This window comes from Amblyomma americanum, chromosome 5 (assembly GCF_052857255.1).
Source record: "Amblyomma americanum isolate KBUSLIRL-KWMA chromosome 5, ASM5285725v1, whole genome shotgun sequence".
Classification (NCBI taxonomy): Eukaryota; Metazoa; Arthropoda; class Arachnida; order Ixodida; family Ixodidae; genus Amblyomma; species Amblyomma americanum.
The window spans coordinates 165,085,205-165,103,478 of record NC_135501.1 but is presented as its reverse complement, the minus strand read 5'-3'; the positions used below and the strand labels follow the sequence as shown (position 1 = coordinate 165,103,478).

The following is an 18,274-nucleotide window of genomic DNA, read 5'->3' as shown; positions in this document are numbered from 1 at the left end:
GAATTGGTCATTGTCGACATTCACAGATCCTTGGGAGTCGTCATACCACTCCTGACACCATGGTGTAGCAGTTAAGCGACGCGCCGCTTCCCTACGACTGCAGTGCTGTGCGATTGCAGAGCGTCATTACAGTGCTCAACTTACAATATGTGGCAGAATCTTTTCATTTCCGCCATATTTGCATGACATGTTTTGTTCAGTGGCCGGTTCCTTTAAAAAAGAAATGGTGAACATGGGCAACATATGTCCTGTTCGGAGACTCAATAGGCAGTGGACTATATACGAATGTATCAGTGTAGATTTTAAAAGAATGGAGACGTAAACCGGGGCCCCCGAGGTTCACACGGGGTACAAATGCAGCGGAAACAAATACGCGGGCACTAAAGCGTTTATATAAAGCTTAAATTTCCGGGCGGCTTTGTGGATAGGTTATGTGGAGGTTGCTTGGAAGTCTTTCACATATACCTTCTTTGAATGCTGCCTGCCCTACCCGATGTGCCTCCGCAACGACACAGTGAGCATGGGTCACCAGTGGGCATGGGTCACCACTGGGCATGGGTCACCACTGGGCATGGGTCACCGGGAGCAAATTACTTTCGCCTCCCTTGTCTCAGATGTCCTTTCTCGAAAACGACATTATTAAAAGTTAATGAGTTGTACTGCGTTCCCCATAGCGTTTTTGTCTCCCGTACAGAGCCCTGCACATGCAATGGCATTGCGTTTGCTTGTTTACATGGGAACATTTCAGAGGTTCTATAGAAGGAACAAAATGTTTGCTTGTTTACAAGGGAACATCTAGCAGGTTCCATAGAAGGAACAAAACGAATGAAATCGTATCACTCCTGCATAGCTGGTTTGGTTTATGGGGGTTTAACGTCCCAAAGCGACTCAGGCTATGAGGGACGCAAACTCCTGCAAAGATCAATCAATCAATCAAATCAAATCTTTATTTACATCATCCAGATGTTAGGGGCGCAGACAAAAAGCTCTCACTGGAGCTTGATTGCGCGCCTGCGCCCCCGTACAAGGTTACAAGGCTTGTTTGATTACATATATTGGCAGCAACTAACATAACAATTGCGTTTGAGGAAAAATAAGCGAGACACAACTGACTCGGAAAAAATAAAAAAAGAGAAAAAACAGACAAGAACAGGAAAAGAATTAAGATGCAAAAATACTGGTTTGTAAGACTAACACAAAGCATTTAGCAATAATGGTAAGAGGTAGCTGAGCATTTGACGTCCACAGTTAGTTCGTATTTGGGGAATGAACCATTTATCGCGGTTTCTTATGGCATAAGTGTGTTCTCTAGGTGTTAGTTGAGACAAAGTTTCAAGAAAATTACGATAGGTATTACTTCTATATCGTTTTATTAAGTTGACATTATATAGCTCGTGTATTGGAGTTATGTGGAAGGCATTAAAAAGGGGTTTTGTCGTAACGTCGCGGGGGATGCTTGCAATGCTTCTTATGGCTCGTTTTTTGGATTACATGTAACCTGTTTAAGTTTGAGAGTGTAGTAGTTCCCCATACAGTGAAACCGTAGTTTAAAACGGAAGCAAACATGTAATTATAAAGAATTAGTTTCACTTTTTGTGGCAAAAAATAGCGTAGTTTACTTAACACACCAGTTATTTTTGACAGCTTGTCCGCTGTTTTATCGACATGTGTTGACCACGATAAATGCTTCTCAAAATACACTCCAAGGCTTTTTACGACGGAGACAACTTCTAAAGGCACAGACCCAATCCGAAGTAAAATGTCTCTATCGCACACTATTATATTTCTTGGCCTAAAAAGCACGACTTTTGTTTTATTTATGTTTATAGATAGTGAGTTGACGATCGACCAATGATTTAAAAGATGTAAACACGTGTTTGCTTGTTCAGTCAGATTTTGTATATTGCTAGAGTTGAAAAATAAACTGGTATCATCAGCATATATTATAAATGTTGGGCGTGGGTCAATGAGAACGATGTCATTAATGTAGATGATAAAAAGTAGAGGCCCCAATATGCTTCCTTGCGGGACACCTGCTAAAACTGATTTCGGGTCGGATAATTTATTGTTAATTACTACTTGTCGTACTCGCGCAGATAAATAAGATTTCAATATGTTATGAAAAACGCCACGGAAGCCATAGAACTCATTTTCTTCACACTTGACTTTGCGCAGGAAACATGCGCACCCCTGAGGAGGAGGAGGGCGACAGTGGCGCCATGGCCGAGGACGGCGGCGGCCGTGAGCGTTCGGACGCCTCGTGCGGAGACGACAGCGACAGCGACTCGACCCTCAACGGAAACCCTCTGGCGCAGCTGCAGAGCGCACTGCAGAAGACCGGCGCACTGGGCTCCGCCCTCGAAGGCGACGCCAGCGAAAGCCCCCTCCTGGCCGAGCTGGTCCCGGCGCGCAAGGACCTGCAGCAACAGCCACAACAGCCGCCTTCCTCCACGGACGCCACCTCGGCGGATTCCTTGTCTCCCAGTCCGTACCGGTGTCACATGTGCACGTTCCAGGGCCGCTCCAAGGCCGAGTACAACGGCCACATGGCCACGCACCTGGACCACAAGTGCCCCATGTGCGACTACCGGTCCCGCACCGAGGGCCGCCTCAAGAGGCACGTCAAGGACTTCCACTCGGACGACCAGTGGCAGCAGACCCTTCCGGGCGCAGACGAGTGCAAGGATCGCACGTTCCGTTGCCGCCAGTGCGGCCACGTTGCGGCCAGCAAGACGGACTTCTGGGAGCACAGCAAGGTGCACATCCGCAGCGAGAAGCTGCTCACGTGCCCCAAGTGCCCGTTCGTTACCGAGTACAAGCACCACCTGGAGTACCACCTGCGAAACCACTTCGGCTCGAAGCCGTTCAAGTGTTCCAAGTGCAACTACAGCTGCGTCAACAAGAGCATGCTCAACAGCCACCTCAAGTCTCACTCTAACGTGTACCAGTACCGCTGCGCTGACTGCAACTACGCCACCAAGTACTGCCACAGTCTCAAGCTGCACCTACGAAAGTACGTGCACCGGCCGGCCAGCGTGCTGCACTCGGACGGAAGCCCCAACCCGTTTCCGGTGCTAGACGTGTACGGCACCAGGCGCGGACCGCGTCGAGGACCCCGCGGGTACCCTCCGCAGGAGCCTGCCGTGCCCGCCTTGCAGGAACTCGGCGGTAAGCCTCCTTTGCCTTCGACATGGTGCGTGTGGCCAAAGATATCGGCCCAGGTCGATAGATGGAATACTTCATATCAGTAGTTCCTTGCAGTATTACCAAAACTGTGATGAGATGCGGGCGCTCGGCAGCACAGCCGGAGTTCCCGGGTTCGAACCCGGCCGCGGCGGCCGCATTCCGACGGAGGCGAAACGCAAAAGGCGCCCGCGTGCTGTGCGATGTCAGTGCACGTCAAAGATCCCCAGGTGGTCAAAATTATTCCGAATCCCACCACTACGGCACCTCTTTCTTCCTTTGTTCTCTCACTCCCTCCTTTATACATTCCCTTACGGCGCGGTTCAGGTGTCCGCCGATATGCGAGAAAGATACCACGCTATTTCCTGTCCTCAAAACCAATTTTCAATCTCGCCGCGTTGGCTCAGTGGATAGCGCACTCGGCTACTGATCCGGAGTTCCCGGGTTCGAACCCGACCGCGGCAGCTGCGTTTCGATGGAGGCGAAACGCTAAGGCACCCGTGTGCTGTGCGATGTCAGTGCACGTTAAAGATCCCCAGGTGGCTGAAATTATTCCGGAGCCCTCCACTACGGCACCTCTTTCTTCCTTTCTTCTTTCACTCCCTCCTTTATCCCGTTCCCTTTCTAACGACCAGGCAGCGCCACTGGCCTGGGGTTATCTCCGTTGCGTCTCCGTTCGCATACGCTGAACTGAAAATACGAATATCACAAATGGAGTAAGAGCCCGCAAAATGCTTGCGTTTAGCGCACGTAAGCATGCATACGCTTGTGGTACGCAGACACCGTCGATTTACGCTATCAGTTTCCTGGCATACCTGTGTACGCCGCGAGCAGACGACGAGACGCGGAGGAACAACGTTTGACGCGCTCTCCTGATTGGCTGAGGAGGTTTCTACTTTCCATAGCACTGCAAGGAACTTACGAGATGGAGCGTAGGCCAATACTTGGGACGCCTTTCGTACTCAGTGATGCAAAGGTTTTATCATGCCTTACTTTCAATCAGTGTGAGTTGCATAGTCAAGGAGCACCAGACATTTGTGCATTCATCGGATTTTAGTCGCCACGACAGTTAAGCTGGCCAAGAGACTTGGATTTCAGGGAGAGACAGGTATTACTTAGATTCATATACAGGTGCGGACAGACAACTCAGGACGCTTCGCTGCTCTAAGTGCATTCACTTCTGCTTCAAACGAAAAAGCTATGGTATGGCATGGTGTGCTGTGGTGCGGTATCATGCATGGTATAGTGTGCTGTGCATGGTATGGTATGGCATGATGTATGGTGTGGTGTGCTGGGGTATGGTATTATGTATGGTGTGGTGTGGCATGGTATGGTATGGTATTGCATGGTATTGGATGGTATGGCATGGCGTGATATGCTATGGGATGGCATGGCATGGTGTGATATGTATGTTATGGCGTGGTATTGGATGGTATGACATGGCATGATATGGATGATATGACATGGTGTGGTATGTGTATGGTATGCATAGTATGGTATGGTATGTTATGACATGGTATTGGATGGTATGACATGACATGATATGGAATGAGATGACATGATATGGCATGATATGGTATGTATGGTATGGTATGCAGAGTATGGTATGGTATGTGGGGTACAATGTCCTGAAGCTGCGCATGAGCTCTGAGAGATAGCGGAGGCCTCCGGACCAATTTCGACCATCTGCGGTCTTTTGACGTAGGCTGAAGTCCCAGCACACAAGTGTTGCTGCATTTTGCCTCCGTCGAAATGCGGCCATGGACCATTTGTAACTATGAGCTAATACATGACAGCATCATAGTACTGTTGCATATGAAAGATCTACTTATCTACTTCAGCTAACCACGTTATATCTGGCGGCACGGACAGGGCCATTTTATTTTTCAATCGTTTTGCTCGTCCCAGCATACTCTGTCTAATTCGGCAACGGAGCGCATTAGTGAGCTAGACCACTGCAGCGTGCTCCGTTCATTTCCCTCTGCACCAGTACACCCCACATAACTGCTCTGCAACTCGCACTGACTTTCAGGCCCGGCTCTCGCGCGGAGCCACTACTAACCTGCAACCCATCTCGCCCCCAGTGCAGGGCCAGCCGCTGGTGGGCCTCATCCCTGCCGTGGCATGCGCCCAACAACAAATGCTGCACGCCGCAGCGCACGCTTCGTCCGGCACGGTGCCGTGGAAGTGCAGCGTGTGTGACTTCGCCACGCCCGACGATCAACAGATGGGCCGCCACGTCATGGGACACGCCGAGAGTCAAGACCTGTTCCGGCTGCACGGCTTCCGGAACTTGGCCAACGGGCTGCCCCAGCCGCCGCCACTGCAGCAGCTCCAGGCACCTCCCCCTCAACAGATGCAGCAGCCCCAGCAAATAAAGGCCCTTCAGGGACTACAGTCATCACAGCCAGTTCCACACGAGATACAAGACGCAGTGCTGAAGGTAGAGCAAACCCCGCCGACGCCAGCGGTCGATGTGCCGTACGTGTCCTCCACGTCTAGCCACGAGCCTCCACCTCCGCGGGACGAGAGGAGAGGCTCTCCCCTGGACCTCAGCCGCGCTCCCGCCGATCTGCCGCGCAGTCGACGGAAGGGCAGGGCGATGCGAATCGACAAGCTGTGCATGCGACTTCAGGATGCTTCGGACGCGGAAGAAGAGGCCAAGAACCCGGAGTCTGCCGAGCCGTCCTCCGCGGCCCCTCAGGGCTCGCCCTCCATTCTGGCGTCCAGGCTTCGCGAGGTCTCTGAACAGGCCGAGAACGAACAAAAGCCCAAGGACTCGTTCCGTTGCGTTTATTGCGACATTGCTTTCGAGCACTGCGTCATGTACACGGTTCACATGGGGTACCATGGATACCACGATCCTTTCACGTGCAACATGTGTGGCCAACGTAGCGAGGACAAGCTGGCCTTCTTCTTGCACATTGCGCGTGCTGCGCATCTTTGAGATGACGTTTCTTTATTTTCCTTTACTAGCTTTAGATCAATTGAAAGCGCAGACCTCTGCGCCATTCGCAATGCGGGTAACCTTTGGTTCGCAGGCTGCGATCTCACTGCTGGCGTATACATTACTAGGAGTTCGGGACACATCGTCCAGCCAGTGTCGCTAAGCCTAGCCGTCTATCGTGCTCTGTTCTACAGTCACTCAGTCATTCTCTTTCTCATATCACAGATGACGTCAACGCGATACTAATTTTTAATGTTCAAAGCCATGCCGTCAAGTGGCGGCAGCCAAGGGAACTACAGTCAGGTACAAGTCAAGGAAAATGCGGCTTCTAGTCGATAGCGTTAGCCGATTCTCATAAACCTTCTAAGGTGAGCGGTGTGGCAACGCAAGGGGTGGATATGCAATGCGCGGAGGGGACTATCTCGGACAATGCAGGAAGGGGACTATCCCCTTTCAGCTGCTACTCCCTGCATTGTCACCCTGGCACATTCATGAGTATCGGCCGACGCCATTGGCTGGAAACGGGTCCTCTGACAGGGAAAACCGCTTTTTTATTTACTTGTGTCCGACTATAGCAAAGCTTTTCCCGGATTCCTGGAAATGTTTGAAGCATGGCAGTCTTCACTGTTCATGGTACTGTTTTTCAAAAGCCTCAAAAGCCTCGTTTACATGACCCGACAGCAGCGGGTCGATTCGGGCAGAGGAGGGCCACCTCAACTCGACGACTCTGCGTTTGCATGAACTCGGTACCAGCGAGTCAGCAATTGCGGTTCTCCCTCAAAGGCGCGAGTAGTAAACAGGCTCCTGCTCCCTCTGCAGGAAATCCTTACCTCGCTAGTAAATAGCGTTAAGTGGAACTTATGGAGGAGCATTTCGACGAAAAACAGCGGTAAATGGACGACAAAGCAGTGCAAAGTGAAGACAGGAACAAGCGCTGACTCTGAAGTAAAAATTTTCTCAAAAGGGCACAGATTCTATAGGCTGAAAGCAGAGGCGTAAACGGCGAGAAAAATGGCAACAAAAAGCACGAACTTGCCAATGCAGAAGCAAAAACAATTATCCTCTTTCTAAAAATGCAATTTTCTTAACTAGAAGAATCAGCACATTCTGTGGAGTCTGCAAACTATCTGGAATTTCCAATGCCTAGAAGAAGTCGTAACTTAGCCTCTACACACATTATGGGTCAGTCATTTTGCTCGTAGATACAGTGCCTGCATCATACCGAGTAAAGTCAAAATGCTCCTCGGAAAACCAGCCGGCAGGGAGTCCCCCACGGTTGGTCAGTAGGCTGTTGAACTGTAATGGCTGCGAACGTTGATATAATGAGGCGACGCATCGCTTGCAAGGCAGTAACTTTTCTCTGACTGAACTCTACGCATGGCATCTTGAAAATCCATGAGGCGAAAACCAGCCTTGAAACATCTCCCCGCTAAATCCGCGTCAGCACTTAGCATAACTTGGATAAGCTAGACTGCGCGTCACAGCGGTTATTCCCATATTTGGCAAGGGGAAAAAAAGCCTTCGCGCACATCTTTCCACGTTATGCTTTAAAGGATAAATATTTAACGGTTTTCATCAGACGGTAATGGTTACACATGGTACGAATCATGCGAATCGTGGAGATCATGCAGGTCGCCCCATCCTTCTGCAAAACCAGGCCATTTCTCTGCTCTAAGGGTTGGACGCAGTTGAAACTCGAGCTGTGAAATGGGATGCAGAAATGCGCCCCGTCACACTAGCTTATTTTTCTGCATTTTTTCTCGGACAGACACCGATACACGAGAGCCGAGTCCTTGTGGCGACATCTAGTGCTGCTCTAAGTAACCAAATTGCCCATTACTTCGGAACACGAACGTTTCTAATAGAAATCTGCCGGTTCAGTTTATGAACTAGAAAGAAGAGAATGTAACAATCCGACCAAACAAACCCGACATTTCGGGAAACCTGACGTTTCTAAGCCAACCTGGCTGCTTCTTCAGTGGTGACCGGATGGGTACAAGGGAGTCTGGACCACTGTCGCAGTTCATCGAAAAGTGACGTCACCGTGCGCACCACCCGAGTGGGCATGGGTGACTATCCGGGTAGACAACGAAGGATTTAGAAGGGGGGGGGGGGGGGCGTAAGAATCGCAAGTAATGGTGAATTCCAATCGCAGGCCCGGAGCGGTCTGCACGCTCTGTGACAGAGCGCCTGAATCCGGCGCAGAGCGCGCGACATGAAATTGTGATTGGAGTACACTTGCTCTGGCCAGAGCATGTAGGGCGCCGCTATCGCCGCTGAAATAGAACGTCACGCAAACTTCCGGTCGGATCCGCCTATTTCGGCGGAGCAGTCCCGACTGCTCCACGGAGCAATCTCGGCTCGGCAACCGCTCCCTGTCTACGAATGTAAGACGTGATCCGTGCCTCAGATCTGCGTTTAGAATACAGTTGCTCCGAAAAGAGCAGGAAATGTTGCTCCAGAAGTGCTCCAACTCTGAGATTGGAAGTCACCATAAGAAAGCAGATTTTTTTTTTTAATATGGCCAGCGCCCTGCTTTGGAAATGAAAGGACGTGAAAAAAGGTTTAAAATGATGCGAGGACCCCTGTTTTCGTGGCAGAGTTGTTTTAAATTGTACCTCGTTCAATACAACTGCACTAGATGCCGCCTCCAGCACTGCGGCTCTATGGTGCTTTGATGCAGCATTCCTTCGCTGCCTCGGTGCAGCGTTCCTTTAGCAAAGTGCAGATATCTCCACCTTTTTAAAGTGCGGGTTCATGTAAGCACATGAAAATATTTTATCGGAAATGAATATTTTCGAGTTTTTGAGACATGAGAACATCTAATACTTCTTCCAGATATCGAAGTCTTATGGTGTCTTCGACTGGTCGCTCCCGCGATCCGGTTAGGATCGGCCAGAGTGGGAGCCGCTCTTACTCTGAGCTGTAGTCAAGCCGAATGGTCAGCGAGTTTTCAGAGCGGAAGCGCAGGAGGCAGAAAGAGGACGTAACTTCCGGAACAATGACGCGGCATCGCTGCTGAAACGTCAACAGTAGCCGGACGTAAGGTCCCTTGATTACCTTTAGCCGCACGTGGTCGCACACAGTTTGCATCGCGGTCACCGCTTAGCCTGTATCGATCGCTGCCCCGGCTTTCCGTCCCACGGGACGCTCATTTTTCGAACATCGCCTTGTGGATAGCACTGTCGTCCTCGTCAGCTGCTGCTGCAATCGCTGTTGTCATGCGACAGCAACACAGACCGCGTTCCTAGCGTATATGCTTATCCGGCGTGTCTTGAAAATTTTGCCTCACACAGCGCGGCGCCCGCAAAACACAACGCAGCAAGCGTGACTGCGTCAAAAGCCTACACTTGCTTCTGTTTACACGTAGGGGACGCCGAGGCCTCGCACCGCTTTCGCGAAATGGCGGAAGTGGCTCTGTCACGTGGACTCATCTCGGAGCCGCTCCGACTTTTTTCTCGGAGCGCGTCGGAGCGCTCTGAACTGGAGGCGAGCGCTCGGAAAGAACCAGCCGAATGTAGTCAGAGCGGCCGGTTTCGACCAGCCGAATGTGCGGTCGCCTCTCAGAGCGCTCTAGAGCGATCTAAAACGACCAGTCGAAGACACCATTATTCAGATCAAAACATAGGGCCTTTCTCTCCATGGTACGGGCAGACGCAATCCGCATACTCCGAAATGGCGTCTCGCGATCGAACAGTGGGTGCTTCCACCTTAGTAGAAGAACGCTTCATCGAGGCACATTATGCAGCTCTAAAGAGGGTCTATATTGGACGCCTGGCTCCTTCAGTGGTTGCAACATCTCGAGCATTACACCAACAGTCGCGTTAAACCATTTTCACACTCCCTCTCTCTCCGTGATACGGCAAGTCATGATGGTGTTTTTTTTTTCTCCTTATCCTTTCATTTTTCCTTATTGGGAACTGTTCCAGTTCAACATTCACCACCAACACAGATGATTTATCGTTTTGCGTTAATTATTTCCGGCGTCAGGACCTTCCCGGCCGTTTCGTTGCATCTGAGGGCGCATACCAAGCGCTGTTGAAGGACGTTGGCTGAAAAAAAAAAATAGCCACCCGGTATATGCAATGCCGCATGACATCGAGCGCACCGGAATCTTGGAAGAACGCTGGCATCGTCTTAATCCATAGCAAAGGGGACATCAAGGACGGGAAAAATTACGCACCGATCAGCTTACTATCTGTTGTTTACCAGGTATTTACTAAGGCAATCGCTATTCTAATTAGGTTAACCTTAGACTTCAGTCAAAGGATCAGGCTGGTTTTCGGAAAGGCTACTGAAGAGAAGACCGTATTCACACCATCAATCAGATGATAAAGAAATGCTCAGAACACAACCGACCCCTATACACAATCTTCATAGATTACAAGAACGCATTTGGCTCAGTCGAAACCTCAGCCGTCATGCGGGCATTGCGAAAGCAGGGTGCAGACGAAACACACGTGAATTTACTTTGAAAATATCTAAAGTGGTCGCACAGCGGCCGTAGTCCTTGAATATCAGGAAGGGTGTCAGGAAATCATGCCTCCCTTAATTATTATTATTATTAAGGAAGGCATGAGATATCTGCATTACTATTCACCACTGAAAGGCAAACAGCGCAAATATGAAGGCGGAAGTAGAAGGAAAACAGAACGGGCGCTTCTGAACTTAATTCACCACGTTTTCACAGAGCGGAACTAGATTGGGAAGTCTTGGATTAAAGATACTGCATAAATACCTTACCAATCTCCGATTTCCTCACAACATTGCCTTGCTTTATAAACCATGGGACCGAACTGCAAAGCATGATCGACGACCTACTCAGGCAGATCGGAACAGATCAGCGGTAGAGTGCAGGGATAAGTCACCCGCGTCACTTAGCGGAAAATATGACATTTGTGAGAACGGTAATAAGAGGGCGCTCGGCTGGCTCGGCTTCTGAAAGCGCATGACATATCCTGTTTTTACTTGTACACTTTTACTCGCTAGACGTTTAATTTTCTTAGTTATTTACACCATGAAAAACTTTTAGCATATCCCCCTGAGTGTGTACAGCCATTCAGGTTGCGTTCTGAGATTTTTGTGAGCGAAAATTACCGTTTTGAAAACTGGATGTTAGTGCACCGTACCGTTGACGGTTCGAAAACCTCCAGACCTGCAAATGGCAACGACAACGGTTGCCCGCATACCTTCACAGCTGGAAATTCCAAACGCTACACTGCATTTTCTCCCTATGCAGTGTACCTTGTAGATGGTAACGTTTGAGACAAGGGATTTTTTTTTTTTCTGTGTGTGCGAGAACATAACACAAGAGTTGCCGTGTAGCATTGACACCTTCAGCATACCGTCTACCGTTTCCGTCACTGGAGCACCGGCAGCCCGGGTACGGAGTCCTAGTAGCCCTAGTAGCCAGGGCGTCGACAGTGCGCATTCACGGATCGCCTTGACGGCGACAGATGGCGCTACGTGCCCGGCAGCTGTAGGGTGCTCCTGCAGTATCGGCACCAATCAGCGCGGGCGCAGCGGCAGTGGGCGGGCTCCCGGTATTCCGGTAACGGTACGCTAAAGGTGTCTATTTTCTATATATTATCACTTTTTGTTCCTGCGTTCGCTTTTGTCAAAAATTTACAAGCCAAGAGAGTTTCCTTCTGGGTCATACTTCACGGCTGGCTCGTCACGCGTCGTCGGTGTTCCAAATCTCTCGAAAGTGGGAGGAACTCTTGTCCTCACTGCTCGGAAAGTTAGGAATTGCATGTAGGCGTCAAAAGCCCCACTGCGCAGTTGGAAAGCAAACTCCTTTTGCTCCGTACTTCCAACAACTGTTCCCCGTAGTAGGCGTTAAAAGCACGAACTGACTTCGCAAGCGTGCTCCATGCCGGCCGCACTTCACCAAGTCAGAAAAGACTAGTCACGAATGAAATATCTGTTGTTGTGATTTCCGACAGCACGCGTAGAGTTCCTCATACGGTCACCGGACACCACGGGTCGGCTCATACAGGCCGTATATGCAGAATCAAAACAAGAAACGTTGAGTGCTCGCAGCACATAATGCTACAAATGTAATATAACGACGTTCATGTATACGCACCAGATATTGAATGTATTATTGAAAAATTAAAGTTGTCATTTTCCTCTTCTTTCTCAGTGTGTGTGTGTCATCTTTCACGCCTTGGTGTTATCGCACGCTCCTCAGAGGTCACTCGGGCGAGCGTCAAGAAATGCTGCCTTTTTTAACGCTAGGAACTTGTGGACAGTCGATATCAAGCAACTAGCGCAATACAACGGCTTCCACACAGGTCTTCGACATGTGTGAAAGTCGTCACATTGGTCTCGTACCTATAGCGCTCCAGCTGGGAGAGCCAGCACTGTGACCGATTAGAATCCGTGCCTGATTTGAGAAGCACGGCACACTGAAAGATGGACTTTTACAGACTGACCTTGGCTAATTTGGACCAGCATTGATGTCCAACCATAACTGACCATGCCCGACACTATGGCGACTTCCAATTCTGCCCCGGTTTCCAAAAATTTGGCCCAACCTACGCCCGAGAGTTGACCTTGACCGATTTGGACCAAAATCGATGTTCAGCCATAACTGACCGTGCCCCACACGATGGCAACCTCCAAATTTTGCCTGGGTCATTGCCGAAATGCTACCGCTCGACCTTTGGGAATAACTTACCCCCGTATTCACAAACTGGTCTTACCTTTACCTTACTTTAACACGAAGGGCGACTTTCAGAAAGGTTACTGAAAGTGGGAGGTAAGGAAAAGGCCAAGCTGTGTTTCAGAAATCCACCTTTCGGCCGCCTTACGGAAAGCGCCCTTATCCACAGAAGGAAGAGGTATGGTAACGGGCCTAAAGAAATATTAATGCTTGTCGCATCAGCAGATGTACTGATAACTTTTGTAAGCTATAGAAAGCAGTTAAACATATACTGCAGCTGTCATAATCATTCAGTGGGTGAAATTAACTAGCCTGACTCAAATGTTTCCTCTTTGGTCCACAGTGATAGGCAGCCGTCGCTACAAGCTCTGTTGAGTCGACGTCGGTGTTTGTTTATTTTTGTGTGCCTCGATCGTGGTGTGTTGTGCTTGTGTGCGTTTGTTGTTTTGCGCTGAACGTCTGAAATATACCTTTTCTGATGATTGTTGGCCAATACGGAGATGCTGGTAGAAGGGGCAACTGCGATACAAGAAACTTTCATCCCATAGCCGCTTTGCTGCTGCTGCTGCCTTGTGCGGCTCGCCCTTGGCTGCTGCAAGATCCACTGCTGAAGGCGTCGCGGAAATCGGGCATATCTTTATTTTATTATGGGACGGGTTCACAGTGAAGAGGTGACGAGAGTAGTATTTTTATTATAGCGCTGGCCTGTTCCGAAGCGCCCTCAGCTGCGGCATCGATGCGAAACAAGCTAGGCTTAGCGACGAGCAGGGCAGTCAGGAAGCAGCGTAGTCCGGCGCGCCCGCAGGCGGTCTCGCTGCCGGAAGCTGGGCTCTTGCGCAGGCATGCTGTCATTGCTCGAATATTGCATACAGACTTTCTGATAGCATGGCTGTTTTGTTTTTTCTGATGCGAACGTGAAGTACACCGAGCCAGCTTGCCGGCCGGCCTAGCTCTCGTGCGCCGGCGTCAAAAAATTAGCTGAAGATTGTTGTTGACGTAAATAATAAAACATGGGGTAGAAAAATGTGAACAATGTATCATTTTTGTGGAGTGCTGGCCAATACTGAGTTGCTGGTAAAAGTGACAACTGAGATGCGAGCAAATTTCTTGCGAGAGCCGCCTCGCAGCTTCCGTTGGCCCGCCGTTGCGGTCCGGCTCGCTTAGCGTCCGCCAGCTCCGGTGCCGAAGGCGTCGTGCAAATCGACCATATTTTATGCGTTGCATATTGCAATCACTCAGTTCAGCCCTTGGGCGCGGCCGGGCAGCCACCATTGACCTTTAGCGCAACCACGTGACATGACGTCACGACAGCCGGAGGAAAAGCTGGGACCCAACTCGCGCGGCCGCAGCCACCACCTGACTCCCGCTCCTCCCGCTAGGGGCGCTGCGCTATGATTGACGTCACGGCATATGTATAAAAGAGCTGCGCTCCTTCGCCGGGACAGTCTTATACCCCTGTCACACGGGCATTTCGAGGGCCCTCGAACCGATAGTCTATCGACTCAAAGGCGATCGAGCGCTGCTACACGGGCAGTTTCTATGGCGATCGAGTCAATAGCCTATCGAGTCAACGGAGCAGCACGGAACTCTATCGAGATATGCAACGCATTCTTGGCTTAACCAAGCTAAGCCTGGCCATTTTTTTAGTTTATTGCGGTATGTAGCTGTTGACAGCTCAGTAATATCAATAGTGCGCCATTATTACAGCGCAGGTGACTTCCGAAGCGCTGTCCGCTGCTGAGTCGATGCGAAATAGGCTATTGCCTAGCGGCGACCAGGGCAGCCGAGCGCAGTTCGTAGCACGGCGTGACCGTGGGTGGTGCTGTAGCCGAAAGCTCGCTACATGCTCAGGCATGCTTTGTCGCTGCTCGACGATAACAGGCAGTCTTTCTGATAACATAGATGTTTTGTCTTTTCTGGTGCGAAGTTCAAAGCATGACACCGGCCGTGGGCGGTGCTTGAGCCGAGCTGCACATCGATGCTTGCCGATCGGTGTTTCCCTGCTTGCAGTGGGGCGACAGTTCGATACCACCAGTAAAGATACATCGACAGGGTAGCCGGCAACAACTTGGAAAGTTCCCGCACCGTAAAAGCGAAGGGTGGTAAGCAGTCGCAGCAGCAGCGGCACGGGGCAACCTCGTCCGTTGGGGCAGTGGTGCAGCGGCAGCACAGGCAAGAGTTCCAGCACGGCAGGCTTCGAAAAGCGGCACCTCGCGAGAAGCTCATCGTAAAACAGCTCCATCGGGCACTGGCGATCCATCAGCACTCGCCGTGCCGGCTTCGCGCGATGGGGCACCTTATCGATTTCTTTCATTAACTCCGTGAACTTGATGAATCAGAAAAGCGGTCGCCGATCGTACTCGGTTGCCACGTTGAATTGACGAAAGGAGCTGCTAAAGGTAGGCCAGGGGTGCCCTTTGCGAGGCCGAAAGAGCGGCTAAAGGTGCAGTTTAAGGCAAGGTTGGTTTCTGAAACCCGAAAAGGAGCAGTAAAGGTAAGGACGCGACCAAGTACTGCCACAGCCTCAAGCTGGACCTACGCAAGTAGTAGGTGCACCGGCCGGCCGGTGGGCTCACCTCGGACAGAAGCCCCAACCTGTTTCCGACGCTGGAAGCCTACGGCACCAATTCGGACCGCGTCGGAGTCCCTGCGAGTACCCTCCGAAAGAGGCCGCCGTGCGCCCTTGAGTGGTAAGCCCTGTTTGCCTTCGATATGGAGCGATATATCCTTGCTAGACAAAGTCAAATAACGCACCGACCAGATGGAATAGCCGACTGACTCCTGATACTCCGGGCTAATACTTCGGAATGTATCCGTACTCTGTGATGCGTCCACGCACCGTCTACAACGCTCGAACAGCGCACCGGAGAGTACGCTTGCATCAATTACGGGTGGCCCGGGGCTCGACACCCGATCTCATTGTCCATACACTTCCCCATGAGTCGTGTTTAACTCCTCAACTATTGAAAAGCTATATCGGGCTTGCCAGGCAGCGGCTATTGCCATCAATGCACAGCAGAGTGCGCCGCTCGAGCGTCTTATAGACAGGTGTGTGGACGAATCACTTGACTGTGAGAGCAACACTCGTCCTCACCCCTCTGAAAGTTTGGACTTCCACTGATGCTGCAAGAGCACCACTATTCAGAAGCCAACCCCTTATGTACATTCTTTGTCAAAAGCAATAAGCCCAAGTGCCTCACCAGGCCTTGTGCATGGCTGCAGTGTACTTACTCTTTGCACTGCATTGTACTGTTCGCCTGATGTGCATAGGATTTTGTATTAAAGGGACTTTGAGGACAATTCCTTCTAATTTTCGTTCTCAGTAAAAATCGATTCTATGGCTCTTTCGGGGTATGTTGACATTTGTCTGGAATGTCCAGTTTAAAGGTATACGGTCATTCCTAACTTTCGATTAATGCGACTTAGAAATTATGGGACGCCAGTCAAGCAGCAGCCGCACGGAGTGAAGTGTGTTTATGGAATAGATGCCTCTTTGCAGGTATGCGAGTCCACATTTTGCACATAAATTGTAGTATTAGGTGACGCATGCGATAACTGAGGCACGATCTCGTTTCATACGCAGTGCAGTCTGAAGTGTTGCCCGAATCGCAGAGTAAAATGAGCGTGCAGGCAGCAGCGGAGCGCCTCACCCAGATATGCAATGCACATGGCTGCGTCTCGATCACGCTTGTCTATAGAGCACGCAAGCGGTGCTGTGCGGGTTGAAATGAAGCGAAATTACAAAGCAGGTACTGATATTCGAGCACGAACGGAGCCGAGCACAAACAACCGCACAGCCACGAGCATATGCAAATTGCCCGCAGAAAAGCAGCTGCGATATGGTTTCAACGTAATCGAGGGTGCCTGGATGCCCGCTCACTCTGCGGAGCAAGTCAGCGCCATCCATATCGTTAGGCTCTGGGTTTGAGTTATGTCAATATCGAGCGGCGCCTGATCGTGAGTTCTCAGCCTCATTTCCGCTCAGTGTTTGCGCTTCACGGCGCCAGGGCCGCGCTCAATGATAAGTAACATCGGTGATAAGTTATCGGCTAAGAAAAAAGCTAAAGAAACAGAAAAAAACTGTGGAAAACGGATGCTGACGAAATCAACACTGGGAACATGCCGGATGTTTAAGCTGGAAATTGCCAAAGAATATATATATATAGCAGACAAGGTAAAGGAAATGAAGGACTCGTTTTTGACAAACTTATGAAGGGAGCTAACAGTCACCGAAACCAAGGTGCATAGGGGAATGTTTAATTTTTTTTTTTTATGTCTAGTGCTAGTCAATGGGATTATAATACATTAATCTATCGGTTTAAAGTTGGTAAGAACACCGGACGCGATATTCGGGGGTCGTGGGTTCGGATCCCACCGGCGGCATGGTTGTTTTTTCTGCTGCTTTATAAGTAATTTTCTTTGAACCGATAGAATAATGTAAGCATTATAATCCCATTGACTAGCACTAGACATAAAAAAATAAACATTATCATATGTACCTTGGTTTCGGTGACTGTTAGCTCCCTTCATAAGTATATATATATATATATATATATATATATATATATATATATATATATATATATATATATATATATATATATATATATATATATGGGCTTATGGACATTGAAGGGAAGATTTTAAGCGGGTAGAAGTGACCAAGCGAAGGTTATCTGATAGGTGGCTAAAATCAAGACAAGAGTAAAATTTCACAAGTCAAGACTAGGTGGCTTGAACCACCACCCGATCTAAAGGGTTCAGCCTTATCCATCCATCTATCCATACAGCGGCCGGAAAACCAACGCGTTTCGCGCAAATCAAGAGGCGGCTAGGCAAGCAAGTGCAAGTGATACCGGGTGATCGCGCGTTTCAAAAGCAAGTGCAAGTGATAGCCGGTGATTGCGCGTTTCAAACACGCACCGGTCTAAGAGTTCGAGAATTAGTCCTAGTTGCTTGTTTGGTTTTAAATAAATTTTTTCTTCAAACTACGTTCTGGCATTTTTTCGTAATTCCAGAGAATACACACGAATTAAGTGTTGCAGACGCCAATCAAACTATCGTTGAGGAGTCATTCACGCCGCCACACTTGCAGCGTCATAAGAAGCTCGAGAGGCAGGCCTAGTTCGCCGGTCTGAGCAGACGGGAAATGCGCCGACCCTCGTAGCTAAGTGCATTATAGCCGCGGCGGGTGGTGCGTATGCTGAAACGCGCGATCATCACGTGTCAATCGCGCTTGGTTGCCTGGCCTTCTCGTCTACTATCGTCGACTATTATGCTAGCACAAACCGACTAAGTCGATTTGCTATTATGCCACCATTACTATTAATAGTAATAATAGTATTAATAGTAATGATAGTATTACTAGTCAGATGAATAGCACGTCACTTACCAATACGGCCCCCGAAGAAGTCTTAATATCCGAATTGGGCACTGCACACCTCCATCGGCGGTGTCACACGTTTCCCGACGCGCAG

The 18,274-nt window shown here is 49.8% G+C and overlaps 1 protein-coding gene across 1 annotated transcript; it reads left to right on the top strand.

Moving 5' to 3' along the window:
• The first annotated feature begins 2,181 nt into the window (after positions 1-2,181).
• On the top strand, positions 2,182-8,268 carry hb (zinc finger protein hunchback). The gene is made up of 2 exons (XM_077665690.1): positions 2,182-3,168; positions 5,268-8,268. Exons 1-2 carry the CDS (start codon positions 2,220-2,222, stop codon positions 6,128-6,130), a joined length of 1,812 nt encoding a protein of 603 aa, XP_077521816.1. The 5' UTR covers positions 2,182-2,219; the 3' UTR covers positions 6,131-8,268.
• Positions 8,269-18,274: the final 10,006 nt, after the last annotated feature.

Coding starts and splice junctions, on each gene's coding strand:
- hb (XM_077665690.1), top strand. CDS start 2,220: ATGGCCGAGGACGGCGGCGGCCGTGAGCGTTCGGACGCCTCGTGCGGA. Junction 3,169..5,267: donor CGCCTTGCAGGAACTCGGCG/GTAAGCCTCCTT, acceptor TCTCGCCCCCAG/TGCAGGGCCAGCCGCTGGTG.